Below are 12719 nucleotides of genomic sequence, written 5' to 3' on the forward strand. Positions count from 1 at the left end.
TCAGTTCGGATCTATTTGCCCAGTGCTCTGGGCCATGAGAAATTGTGTAAAGAGCCTCTGTGGGAGAATACCAAAGTAGATGGAAAAGGGGTGTCCTCTGTTGGGATCCTAAAGGAGACCCACAGGCTGGCTTTGTTCCTGTTGACTGGGAAATACCTTGTTTTGTGTGTAAAACTCTGCGCTCTAATTTGCATCAAGTGTTGGAAAAGAGCACATGTATTCTAAATCCTTTTCTTTTCTCCCCTTGCAGGAAGTGCTCAAATATCACACACACACACACACACACACACACACACACACACACACACACACACACACACAGAGAAAGAGGAAACAGTTGGATTGGAACTTAGAAGTCATGTGACTGATGACTAAGTTGACTCTTTCCTACTTACTGAAAGGGAAGAAGAGCCTGAGGATGAGTTGCTGGTTCTCCTTGCATTTGTCAAGTTTGGGAGATATTAAATCATGTTCCCACTTATGCTTTTTTCCACCCTGTTTTCTTCCACGTTGCCTGAATCCGGGGAGCAGCACTGGATCTGCAACTCCTCCGATGTGAGCCTTTGGTACACCTACTGCGGTAAGTGCACAGCAACCAGTAGTTGTAGTGCCAACTATTTCGAGGGTGTGTTTTCACAAGAACCTCATTCTGCTGTGGCGGGGACTCAGGAAGCGTCGTGTGTTCCAGCTGCTGCCGGCAGCAGGAGTGATGGCTGATGACTTCCCTGTGTGTGTGGGTTATCCCGATCCTTCACAGGCCTCACCAGTCTCTCAACTGTTGTTCTTGACCTCCAAGTGCTTCTGTGGTTCCCTGTGGTTAACTTTCTCCACCTTGAGCCTCGCTTCAGATTCCTCCCCGTTTTGGCAGAACTGTCTGCTTCTGAGCTTTTGCGTCCAGCCCCCAAGACTAGTTCCTCTTGACAAGGAAGCACAGTCCCAGGTGCCTCCTGGAACGGATTATGGTGGCCAGCGATTTTCAACCGCTGCGCCACAATAATTTTTAAAACATGCAACACCTGGCTATTTAGTCAGGGGCACGGACCTCTTTTCCCTTACTGTCAAATAAAGTGACAGCAGCCAACATAACAATAGCCTTTTGGTGTGAATGAATAAAAATTATACCTTTTCTTTTTTGTCGGATCAGCAAACAATATTTATATTTCTTGATGGGCTGCAGCATTTTAATCTGTAAAATGAAAGTGATTTTAGAACCTATCTGAGGTAAAATTTTTAACACAGAGCCACGTAGAAACAATCTTGACTACGTTTTAAAAAAACCAGCCATACCCTAATGCTGTGAACTGGTCTAATCACTGCCCTACCCAGACCGCTTTTACTGAAAGCACACCTTCAGGGCTTGGCCACTGTCTTTCTTCGGTGCTTTCCACTGCCTTGCTCGCCACGGGTTGGATATAATATCAGGAAGGTTGAAAGAGAGGTTTGCCAAAATATTAGTTCTTTGAGATTCTTTTGGGAAAGGGGATTTATGGTTTAATCATTTGGGAGAGAATTACAAATGTCTGTTGAGTTCCAAGAAGTTCTGCAAAGAAGAAACCTATTTAATCTCCAGGTTTTCAGTTTTATTTTATTTAATTTTTTGAGTGTGTGTTGACTATCCTGAGAAATACACTCTGGCAAACTCTAATAGATGTTACTTCCGGGGAGTTAGCATAATTGACAGGTGTGAGAGCAAGACCAATCTCACCTTCGTGGGTTGTGCTGAATTCCCTCTCAACTTGGCTCTGGAATTTCTCCATCCTACAAGATCAGTGTCCATTCCCCCTTCCAAAAAGGCTCCTCTGTCCACTAGGCCCTACACGTTGATCATGCCACCTCCTCTGTGCTAAGTTTCAGGGGGCTTTGTTTATATACCACTTCATATTATAATTAGCTTTTAAGCTCCTACTATCAATAATTTGATTTGTCTTTTAAAAAATATTTTTATTGCCCTAACCGGTTTGGTTCAGTGGATAGAGTGTCGGCCTGCGGCCTGAAGGGTCCCAGGTTCGATTCCAGTCAAGGGCATGTACTTTGGTTTTGGGCACATCCCCAGTAGGGCGTGTGCAGGAGGCAGCTGATCTATGTTTCTCTCTTATCGATGTTTCTAACTCTCTCCCTCTCCCTTTCTCTCTGTAAAAAAAATCAATAAAATATATTTTTAAATATTTTTATTTATTTTTAGAGAAAGGGAGAGGGAGAGAGAGAGAAACATCAATATGAGAGTGAATCAATGGGCTGTGTCCTGCATATCCCCTATTGGGAATCTAGCCAATAACCCAGACACATACCCTGACTGAGAATCAACCCGCAACCTTTTGGTGCATGGATGACACCCAACCAATTGAGCTGATTTGTCTTTTGATTTTTTTTTTTTTTTTTTTCAGAGAGGAAGGGAGAGGGAGAGGGCGAAGTAGAAACATCAATGATGAGAGAGAATCACTGATCAGCTGCATCCTGCACATCCCCTACTGGGGATCGAGCCCACAACCCAGGCATGTGCCCTTAACCGGAATTGAACCCGGAATCCTTTCGACCACAGGCCGACGCTCTATTCACTGAGCCAAACCAGGTAGGGCTGTCTTTTGATTAAAAAAAAAAAAAGTTTGTATTGATTTTTAGAGCATTAGGAAGGGAGTGAGAGCGAGAAAGAAACATTGATTGAGGATCAAGCCTGAAATCCGGCCATGTGCCCTGATTGGTAATCGAACTGTGATCTCCTGGTTCATAGATGGACCGAAACTCAACCTCTGAGCCACTCCAGCTGCGCTAAGCAGATGGTTGTACAAATGATTACTTATTCACGTCCCATACTAGTTTTAGGTCTGCTCCAACTTTCTATTTCTTCAGTCCTTTTGGGACCCCCCCTTGGAAAATTTGGGCATCTGGATGCATGAATTAACCTCTTCCCTCCCGAGTGAAGCTGGAGGCAACGGGATTCTTCTCCTGTCTTCGCTGTGCCAGGCTCAGGGTCTCTGTTGAGGGGGTGTCCCCAGTCTCCCTACCAACGTCAGTGAGTCTGGGTTGGAGTTCTCCTGGGTCACAGGAAACTTCTGATTATTTCTGATTTCTCACAAAGGGACTTTGCCCACGAACTGTTGCTGAATTCGAAGTTTGTGGGGGAGAGAAGCGTCTTGGACTTCCTACTCTGCCATCGGGCGATGCCCCTCCTCTGGAGAGGGAGATATTTCTAACCACCATTAGTTTTTCTCATTATACAATTTTATTACTAAAGGCATCATTTGGGGGGTGAATTTCAGGATATTTTACTTTGTTGGAAATAATGTATTGACATTATCTTCATTCCATTTAGATAACGTGAAATATCCCATTTCAGTAAGAAGTGAACCCTGTGTAGAATTGAAGGGAAGCAAAGGATATTTGCATATTTCCTACATTCCAAGTAAGTCCAAAGTTTTGTTAATGTACATCAGTTAGAAGAACCCAAGCGATATCAATGACAAGTGATTGTGTTCCAAATGTACATGTATTAGTTTTCTGTTATTATGTAACAAATGACCACATCTTAACATCTCAAAACAGTACCCATTTACTGTCTCACAGTCTTGGGGTGGCAGTAATCTTGGTGTGGCTTTGCCGTGCCTGCTTCAGGATCTCGCACCAGGTTGCAGTCAAGCTGTCTGCCAGGACTGGGGTCTCTTCTGAAGGCTCAATTAGGGAAGGATTCTCTGCAGTTCTCATGTGATTTTTGACAGGATTCAGTTCCTGTCTGACTGCTGGCTTTTTCACTATGGCTTCTTGCTTCATCAAAACCAGCAAAGGGGACAGTCAGCTAACAAGATAGAAGTCACAATCCTGTGTAGCCTAATCATGGTAGTGACACTCTATCAACTTGGCTTTATCTATTTGTTAGAAGCAAGTCACTAGGCTCACACTCATGGGGAAGAGATTACATAATGGTAGGGAGGGGAAAAGTGGAAATAATATGAGACTTCTAACAATCTATTAGGCACTAGTATATCCTTTGTCAGTCATTAGCTATTCAACTGATAAATAAAGTTAGGTTTCCACTAGTTAAAGATCTGTGTATGAGTAAGCCAGGACATTTTTCCCTAAAGGTGACCCTTCTAAAAACAATATGATGATGGGATTAAAAAAAGACAATGTTTTTTGTTTGTGTTGTCTTGTTTTTCCTCTCTATAATTTTACTTGTCATCAGCTTAGTAAAAAATAAATTGGGTGATGGTTATAGCATCAGGCTGGATCCAAGTGTTTGGGAAAACACAAAAACCTTTACCCTCTCTTACCAGGCAGCTTCGTTGTGTGAAGCCCTAGGATCCCAGGACACTTCAGTTCTTGTCATCCTCCTCACCATTACTGTTTATCATCACCAACATCCTAGCTTGTGTTTGGAGCTTATAGTTTACTAAGTTCTTTTACATATGTAAGCTTAAATAAAGATTTCCCTGGTTTTAGTTCTCCAGCTTACAAGAAAGAGGTAGCTGAGAACCCAGAAATAATAGACAATAAACTTGTGCTTTACTATTTCTGAAATTAATTGTTCAACCTGCACTTGGACACTTGGTTTCTGTATTCATTTAGTCATTGAAAAATGCATAGTATATTTCAAGTATTGTGATAGGTACTGTGAATTCATTGATAAATAAGACATTCTCTTGACTTTCAAGAATCTTCCAGGGCAATAGGAGGGCCAGACCTATAGATAACATGGCATGGTAAGTGAAGTGACAGTAAAGAGGCTGAGTGATAAACAGAGCCAAGAGCAATCAACTCTATTCACTCCATGGTCTTGGCCAAGAGTAAAAAATATTTTTTACCCCTAAATTTTTGCCTGGCTAAGGCTCTACAATTTCTTCTTCTTTTCTCAGGTTTTGTTTTCTGGTCTATGTGATGTGTGCTTCACCCCTAGATGTTTGGCAGAAGTGATTATATATGACATAACGAGTGACCTAATTTTCAAGCAAATCTCTTGTCCTTACACACAGGAAACGAGTTGTATCCTTGCAGATCCAAGTAGTAATAATCCAATATGGCATCTCTCAGGGTTCTCTGAAAAGCAGATACCAAGAAGGAATTAGGCATATAAGACATTAATCAGGAGGAAATGCTGGTGAACAATAAAGGGAAGAGGATGCCCAAGCAGGCAAGGAGAGGGTTCAGATTGAGGTGCAGATCTGATGCCTTTGAAATGAGAGAAGAAAGGAAGGAGAATTTGGTAACATGGTCATCAAACCAAAATGCATCTCTGGGATCCTGTCAGCCAGGTCAATGGGGAGCCTTAGAGCAAAGACTACCTGTCACACGTGTGCCATGACGGGCAGGAGTAGGCTGGCTCTGGTTCCTTGCAGTGCTCGGTCATTAGAGGGGTGACCTGTGGGAGGTTGGCCTCTGGTTGAGATGGATATGAAGGTGCAGCAGCTGGGGGCTGTCTGCCAACTACCTTCCTCCCAGCAGGGTCTTTGGAAGGAAGGTTTGAGTAGTGTACCTTTGTGGCCACCACAGATACCTTAACCATTTACTAAGTATGACATTTATATCACATTATATTAATTTACTAACAAAATAATTGTTCAGTTATATTTTTATAGAGCTTTGCAATTATAATCTGAGTTTCCCTAGAATATACTAGAATTTCTCTGTAAAGTGTGGGGCCACATTATAGAAGTCAACCTTGTTTTTATGGTGCTATCTCTACTTCTATTCAGTAAGAGCTGTAAGTACAAATTGAATAAAAAATATCATTTATTTTGAGACTTTATAGCCTTGCTAGTAAATTATTTGTGTACCATTAGTTGATTGACAAATAAGACTGGACTATAAGCCTCCCTAAAAATTACTTCTGGTAGTTTCTGAAGTTGTCTTAGGTGAGGTCAAAAACAGTCTTCTTAGTTACCACATGACAGCCATCAGGTTGTTATCTCTCACTCCAACATCCACATTATTATCCCTGGCCTGCTGAGCCATGCAAGTGGTACCTCACCATGACCATTTGTCATGTGCCTCACATGACCACAGTGATGTCCAAGGGCAAGAAGCTTCTCAAGATGCAGACATTGAGATATCAAAACAGCACTTCCTTTCTTGGTGTCAGTGGAGACCGGGAACATGCTGTGTTCCATGCAGCAATGGAAGAAGGTCCCTTGTCCTGCCTTGTCCTTGTATACCCCAGCAGTACTGCTGTGTGTCTGTCTCAGGAATTTCTCATGAAAACAGCTCTTCAACTTCTGCCCACATCCATGTTTTTGGAGAGATTCAGGCTAAAGTCCATGGACTGGACCATGGGACCACAGTTAGAAGCAGACCCTGTTATGTTCTTTATACTCTACCCCGTAAGTAGAGAAGTAGAGACAAATTAGGAAGTTTGGTGGTACCTTAGGCTTAGAGTAATGAGGGCCTGCATTAAAACTGTGGCAATGGGGCTGAAATGGAGACTAGTAAAATTACTGGGATTAGGAATTCCAGTGCTGATTTGCTGATGAAGATGAGGAAATCAATTGAGGATCTATAGGGTGAGATGGTGAGCAACATTTGACTAGAGATATCGAATGCATATATGAGACAGTGTTTAGGAGAAAGGTTGAGACTAAAGAGGATGATTTAGGAATTAGTATCCTATGCGGCACTTAAAGCCAAGGAGAGTGTGCAGAGTAAATATTGAGGAAAACTGGGGATAGAAACCTTAGGTAGGAGAGTCAATGAACTAGACTGAGGAGGAGTCAGAGAGGCTGAAGGACAACCAGAAGAGAGTGGGAGCACTGACACCAAACCAAGGAGAGAGTTTTGAGGAGGAGCTGGCAGCTCTGTTACCCAGAGTCAAATTCAAGTTAAGGTTGGAAAACTCTTCCTCTGGCCAAAACCTGTTTGGCTCAGTGGATAGAGCGTCGGCCTGCGGACTCAAGGGTCCCAGGTTCGATTCCGGTCAAGGGCATGTACCTTGGTTGCGGGCACATCCCCAGTAGGGGGTGTGCAAGAGGCAGCTGATCGATGTTTCTAACTCTCTATCCCTCTCTCTTCCTCTCTGTAAACAATCAATAAAATATATTTTTAAAACAATGGGTGTAACAATAGTACCTACTAAAGGAATTGATACACCTTTTAAAAAAAACAAAACACTTTTCCTCTGGTTATGGCTACAATGAGCCCTGGTGACCTTATTAGGAAAATATTTTCAATGAGATGGTGGCTACAATAAACTATTTTCATTATTAAAAAATTGTACATCTTTTCCAGTTGGGCCAACTGAATAATATAAAAATTGAGCAAAATGCATTGTTTACTGGCTTTTTTCATGTTAATTGATAATAGGGAGACCATGAGGAAATAATAAATGGCTCATACACCTAATTTTTAATCAAAAGGTTTAATTTTATCCTCTAAGAAATCTGTCATCAAAACTACTAAAAAGTGGGCATGAGTTGATTATCATTATTTCCTTTCTTTTCTTTGAACTTCTAGCAGAATTGTAACTAGAACAGAAAATTTTATATCTTCATTTGATAGTTTTCTAAAAAAATAATTTTCTCTAGTTTTAGGCATAGCATATAATTCTTACTGTGGAATATTCTATTTGATTACAATTCACTAGTTACCCTCTCAAAACTCCAGTTTTCTCTTCTACAGAATAAGGATCACAATACCCACATTATAGGTAGTTTTGATGATTAAATGAAATAATGTTGCAAAATCACAGGACATATTTTAAGTATATAATAAATATTAATTACTAGTGGCCCAGTGCATGAAATTTGGGCACATTAAAAGGGGATTAATTAGAGGAAATAATTTAATATTGCTATTTGCCCTTTCTCTATAATAGAAGTGTCAGAGATGAAAGAAAATTAGTAAATAGTATATGAAAACCTTCCTCCTGTCAGAGTCTGGGGTGCACCACAGGACCCAGAGTCAAGTCCCTGCCCACCCACATGTGCCTCAAAATCGCATGAGACCCATTGGGCTAGATCCAGACCTGGCCAGTCCCACCCTTGTCAAGCCCTGCTGGGTGGGGGGCATGGCCTGAGGTCCCCTGTCAAGCCCCACCAGGCAGGGGGCACAGCCTCAGGTCCCCCATCAAGCCCCGCTGGGCAGGGGGTGCAGCCTGAGTTCCCCTGACCCAGCACTGGGGGTGCACCTTGAGGTCCCCCATCAAGCCCCGCTGGGTGGGGAGGTCCTTTGTCAAGCCCCGCCAGGCAGGGGGGTGCAGCCTCAGGTCCCCTGGCCTGGTGCTGGGGCGGGGGTGTGGCCTGAGGTCCCCTGGCCTGGTGCTGGGGTGGGGGGTGCAGCCTGAAGTCCCCTAGCCCAGCACCAGGATGGGAAGCACACCTTGAGGTCCCCCATCAAGCTCCACCGGGCGGGGGGCATGGCCTCAGGTCCCCTGGCCTGGCGCCTGGGTGGAGGGAGTGGTCTGAGGTCCCCTGTCAAGCCCCATGGGGGTGGGGGAGGGCGTAGCCTCAGGTCCCTGCTGATGGCTCGCTAAGGCTCCTTATGGGAACTTGGCCTCAGCTGTGGGTGCAGCCATCTTTGTGATGGAGTGATGGTCAATTAGCATATTCCCTCTTTATTAGATAGGATTATTTATAAAATAATCTCTTAATTGAGGGACTAATAGGATTTTTTTTCTTTTTAAGGAAGAGACATGAAAAATTTATATTTCAATCTGTATTTATCTTTTAAAACCATGACTTTTCCAATGCGCAAAGAAGTCATTTGCCGAGGATCTGATGATGATTATTCTTTTTGCAGAGCTCTAAAGGGAGGTAAGCATTTAATCTATATTACTCTCAGAATTAAATATAAGAGTTTATGAGAATGTTAGGAAAATTAAATACACTGAAAATGTGAAGTTCCTTTTCTAATAGTAACTCTTTTTCCCATTCAAAATTTTTACTTTTAGCAGTTTGAACAACTTAATTTTATAATTATGTCATTGAGTTATTATTAAGATGACACTTGCATGTATTTGCAGGGATATTAGAATTTTTACCTTGTTCAGATAGTATTTGTATATTTACCCTTGGTTATGGTTCTCTTTTTCTAAACATTACACTTATTATTTTTCATGGAATCTTACTCAATTTTGCTGCAGAGCTACCTTCAGTGTTCTTTATACTCTACCTCAGAAGAAGGAAAGTGGAGACAAATTAGGAAGTTTGGTGGTACCTTAGGCTCAGAGTAATGAGGGCCTGCATTAATATTGTGTAATGGGGATGAAATGGAGACTAGTAAGATTTATTGGGATTGGGAATTCTAGTGCTAAAGAAGGGGCAAATTCTTAAAGATAATGAGTTCTGATCTGGGTATGTTGAACTTTAAGGTAATTTTGGAACATTCAAATAAACATGTCCATTTGGCAGCTGATATATGGGCCCAGAACTGAGGACATTCTGATTTAAGAAACACAGATGCTGCCTGACTGGTGTGGCTAAGTTGGTTGAATGTCGACCCATGCACCAAGAGGTTGCGGGTTCGATTCCCCATCAGAGCACATGGCCAGGGTTACAGGCTTGATTCCTAGCAGGGGGTGTGCAGGAGGCAGCCGATCCTTATGCTATTTCTCTCATCAATGTTTCTATCTCTCTCTCTCCCTCTACCTTCCTCTCTCTTTAAAATCAATTAAAAATATTTTTAAAAAATCTTCATAAATTAAAAAAAGAAAAAAAAAGAAACATCATGAGACCCTTGAAAGTTTGGGACTCGAATTAATATCAGATATATCTGCTTTTAAAATAACTGTCCTTCTCTATTATACCCTGATAAAGGAGCAGTAGTATTAAATATGCGCATATATTACTAGGAATGGAGCATAGCAGCACTCGCTTGTTCCTCACTCATTCACCATTGAGACCAGTGGGCCTTAAAAGTTTGCATCTACTAATGCTGGTCCTGAGAGAGGCTTGTGCTGGCAGAGGAGCCACAGGAGAAGGGGGGCTAGAGGATAAGACTTACTGTTTCTCTACAATTTTGTTTGGACTGCTGCTGCCAGTAGTAGAAGTGTCAAAGGAGAATGCTGTACTACCAAAAAAGTCACTTAGTGATGTCCCCGTTTTTTGTGTTTTGTTTGCAGAGACTGTGAATACATCAGTGCCATTCTCCTTCAAGGGCATCCTGTTCTCTAAGGTATTGTCTAAGAGTCATTTTGTCCTTTCTTCATCTTTGGCAGTAACAGATGTGTGAAGAATTTGAACAAGCAGTTTGCAACTTCTAAAAATCGATATTCAAGATTTTCCCCCTACTTTTATTTGCTTTGGGGTATTTTGCCATTTCTTCTTTCTGAAGAATATGGAAATATAAAAAAGTTACATGAAAGAAAGCTTGTTTTCACATCATGTTTTTTCCTCTAACATACACGGCTAGAAGTAATGCAAATGCTCGCTATTAATATGTTGAATGACTTCTGGGTGAAAGCATTGTAAGAACTCCGTAGCTGCCTCTATGAATAATAAACATGTGCTTTTAGATGTTTGCATTAGATACCTAGCAATGAAAATTTTGCACATTCCACTTTGGGTGAATATTTAAAAATAAACTTTAACAATGCATATTCTTTACTGATTACAAATGACATTTAATGTTTGAATATCTGATAGGTTAGTCTCAAAAGTTGTTAAAAAACATTCTCATACTTGGGAAATAAATTAGTTTTATTTGAGTCTGCTGAATTCAAAAACATAAAATTTCATCTCATTAGAAAACCGAGAAAGTGATAACCAATTTAAATGACTTCCTCCTAGTAATAAAAAAAGTCTTTCAAAATAGAAGCACATGACATTTATATTACTTGTGTTTCTTATTCCTCATTTTAGGGAAAATACAGATGGATTGTGGAAGCCATCACTGGGAATACTGAAGAAATGCTCTTTTGTTTGAATTTTACCATCATACACCACTCTGCTTTCAATTAGAATAAATCTAATGTGCCAGGACTGACTGCAGACCCCGAGTGATGGATGAATGGATTAGTCTGACACTCGTTTCTGTGAAAGAGAGGCTAAGGGACTGCTTGGCTATAGGCACCAAACAGCCCCACTTGCCTGCCTCCTTAGGCTTTTATTGTCATAACAGCTTGAACTCAAATTAACCTCTAGATACAATCAGCAGGGTGAGTATCCTTGAGAAAGCACATGCTTCTACAAGGTTGTGTCTAAAGACTAAATATAGAGATTCCAGTAAAACACCCAGGGGCTCGGACTTATTTGGAAAAGTCAAGGTGGGGCTGCCGTCTTCGGCAAGGTCCCCCTAGAGGCCCCCGACCTTTCAGAGAATCCTCCTTACAGACATTCCAACCAAGTCCCGTGCTTCCCCACATAGTATATATATATTTTTAAAAGGTTTTATTCTTCACTTAATTTTTTTTTTTTTTTTTTTTTGCACAGTGTATTAGTTTGCTAGGGTTGCCATAACAAATACCACAGAGTGAGTAGCCTAAACAATAGAGATTCATTTTCTCATGGTTCTGGAGGCCAGAAATCTGAAGTCCGTGTTGGTGGATTTGGTTCCTTCTGAGGCCTCTCTCTTTATTTTTTAAAATTATTTTTTAAAATTTAAATTCTTTATTGTTTAAAGTATTACATACTAGTATGTCTCCTTTTCCCCCCATTGACATCTCCTCAGCCACTCCCACCCCCCAGCACATGCCCTCACCCTCCTACTATCTGTGTCCATTGGTTATGCTTATATGCATGCATACAAGTCCTCTGGTTGATCTCTTACACCACCCTTTTTAACCTCCCCTGCTTTTCCTCTGAGGTTTGACAGACTGTTTGATGCTTCTATGTCTCTGAATCTATTTTTGTTCATCGGTTTATGTTGTTTATTATATTCCACAAATGAGTGAGATCTTGTGATATTTATCTTTCTCCGACTGGCTTATTTAGCTTAACATAATGCTCTCCAGGTCCATCCACGCTGATGCAAATGGTAGAAGTTCCTTCCTTTTTATAGCAGCGTAGTACTCCATTGTGTACATGTACCACAGTTTTTTAATCCACTCATCTGCTGATGGGTACTTAGGCTATTTCCAAATCTTAGCTATTGTAAACTGCACTGCTATGAACATAGGGGTGCATGTATCCTTTCTGATTTCTTGGGATATATTCTTAGAAGTGGGATTATTGGGTCAAATGGGAGTTCCATTTTTAAATTTTTGGGGAAACTCCATACTGTTCTCCACAGTGGCTGCACCAGTGGGCCTCTCTCTTTAGATTGTAGATAATCTTCTCCCTGTGTCTTTACACGGTGTCCCTCTGTGTGTGTGTGTCTTAATCTCCTCTTCTTTTAAGGACACCAGTCATATTAGATTAGGGTCCACCTGTATGACCTTAGTCACCTTTTTAAGACCCTATCTCCAAATCCAGACACATTTTGAGGTACTGGGGGATAGGGCTTCAGCATATGATTTTGGGGGCGGGGGCATGATTCAGCCCATAAAACACAGGTAATGAAATCTCTTGAATTGGCCAACCTTTCTCCATTTCCTGCCTCTGCTCTGGGGCAGGTGACAGCATTGCCCCCTGGCTGATCTTCCTGCAGCTGGCCAGGGGCCTCAGGCCAAGTATTCTCCACAAAGGCAGTTCCTGCTTTCAAAATACAGGCCCAGTCACGTCACAAGGCCAATGGAACAGAACGAAACAAGAACAAATAAGGACCTTCCTGGGGCTTCTGATTCCTTTGGGATAATGCTGGGATCTTTGGAGGGCCTGCTGGGCCTTATCCATCCTTTCCCTCTCTAGCTGCATCTCCCACCA

At 41.7% G+C, this 12719-nt stretch overlaps 1 protein-coding gene across 2 annotated transcripts; it reads left to right on the forward strand.

Moving 5' to 3' along the window:
• Positions 1 to 289: 289 nt before the first annotated feature.
• On the forward strand, positions 290 to 10898 carry LY96 (lymphocyte antigen 96). Of its 2 annotated transcripts, none has more exons than XM_008150327.3 (5): positions 290 to 580; positions 3311 to 3400; positions 8604 to 8732; positions 10040 to 10092; positions 10779 to 10898. In XM_008150327.3, exons 1-5 carry the CDS (start codon positions 469 to 471, stop codon positions 10875 to 10877), a joined length of 483 nt encoding a protein of 160 aa, XP_008148549.1. In that variant the 5' UTR covers positions 290 to 468; the 3' UTR covers positions 10878 to 10898. The 2 variants fall into 2 exon arrangements, with proteins under 2 accessions (XP_008148549.1, XP_054564598.1); XM_054708623.1 differs by having other exon boundaries at positions 8676 to 8732.
• Positions 10899 to 12719: the final 1821 nt, after the last annotated feature.

Source organism: Eptesicus fuscus, chromosome 19, assembly GCF_027574615.1.
Source record: "Eptesicus fuscus isolate TK198812 chromosome 19, DD_ASM_mEF_20220401, whole genome shotgun sequence".
Classification (NCBI taxonomy): domain Eukaryota; kingdom Metazoa; phylum Chordata; class Mammalia; order Chiroptera; family Vespertilionidae; genus Eptesicus; species Eptesicus fuscus.

Excerpts from the sequence above, each read along its gene's own strand:
- LY96 (XM_008150327.3), top strand. The coding sequence starts at position 469 with ATGTTCCCACTTATGCTTTTTTCCACCCTGTTTTCTTCCACGTTGCCT. Across the intron at positions 3,401-8,603 it reads GCATATTTCCTACATTCCAA|GAAGAGACATGAAAAATTTA; the intron begins GTAAGTCCAAAG and ends TTTCTTTTTAAG. Across the intron at positions 8,733-10,039 it reads TTGCAGAGCTCTAAAGGGAG|AGACTGTGAATACATCAGTG; the intron begins GTAAGCATTTAA and ends TTTTGTTTGCAG.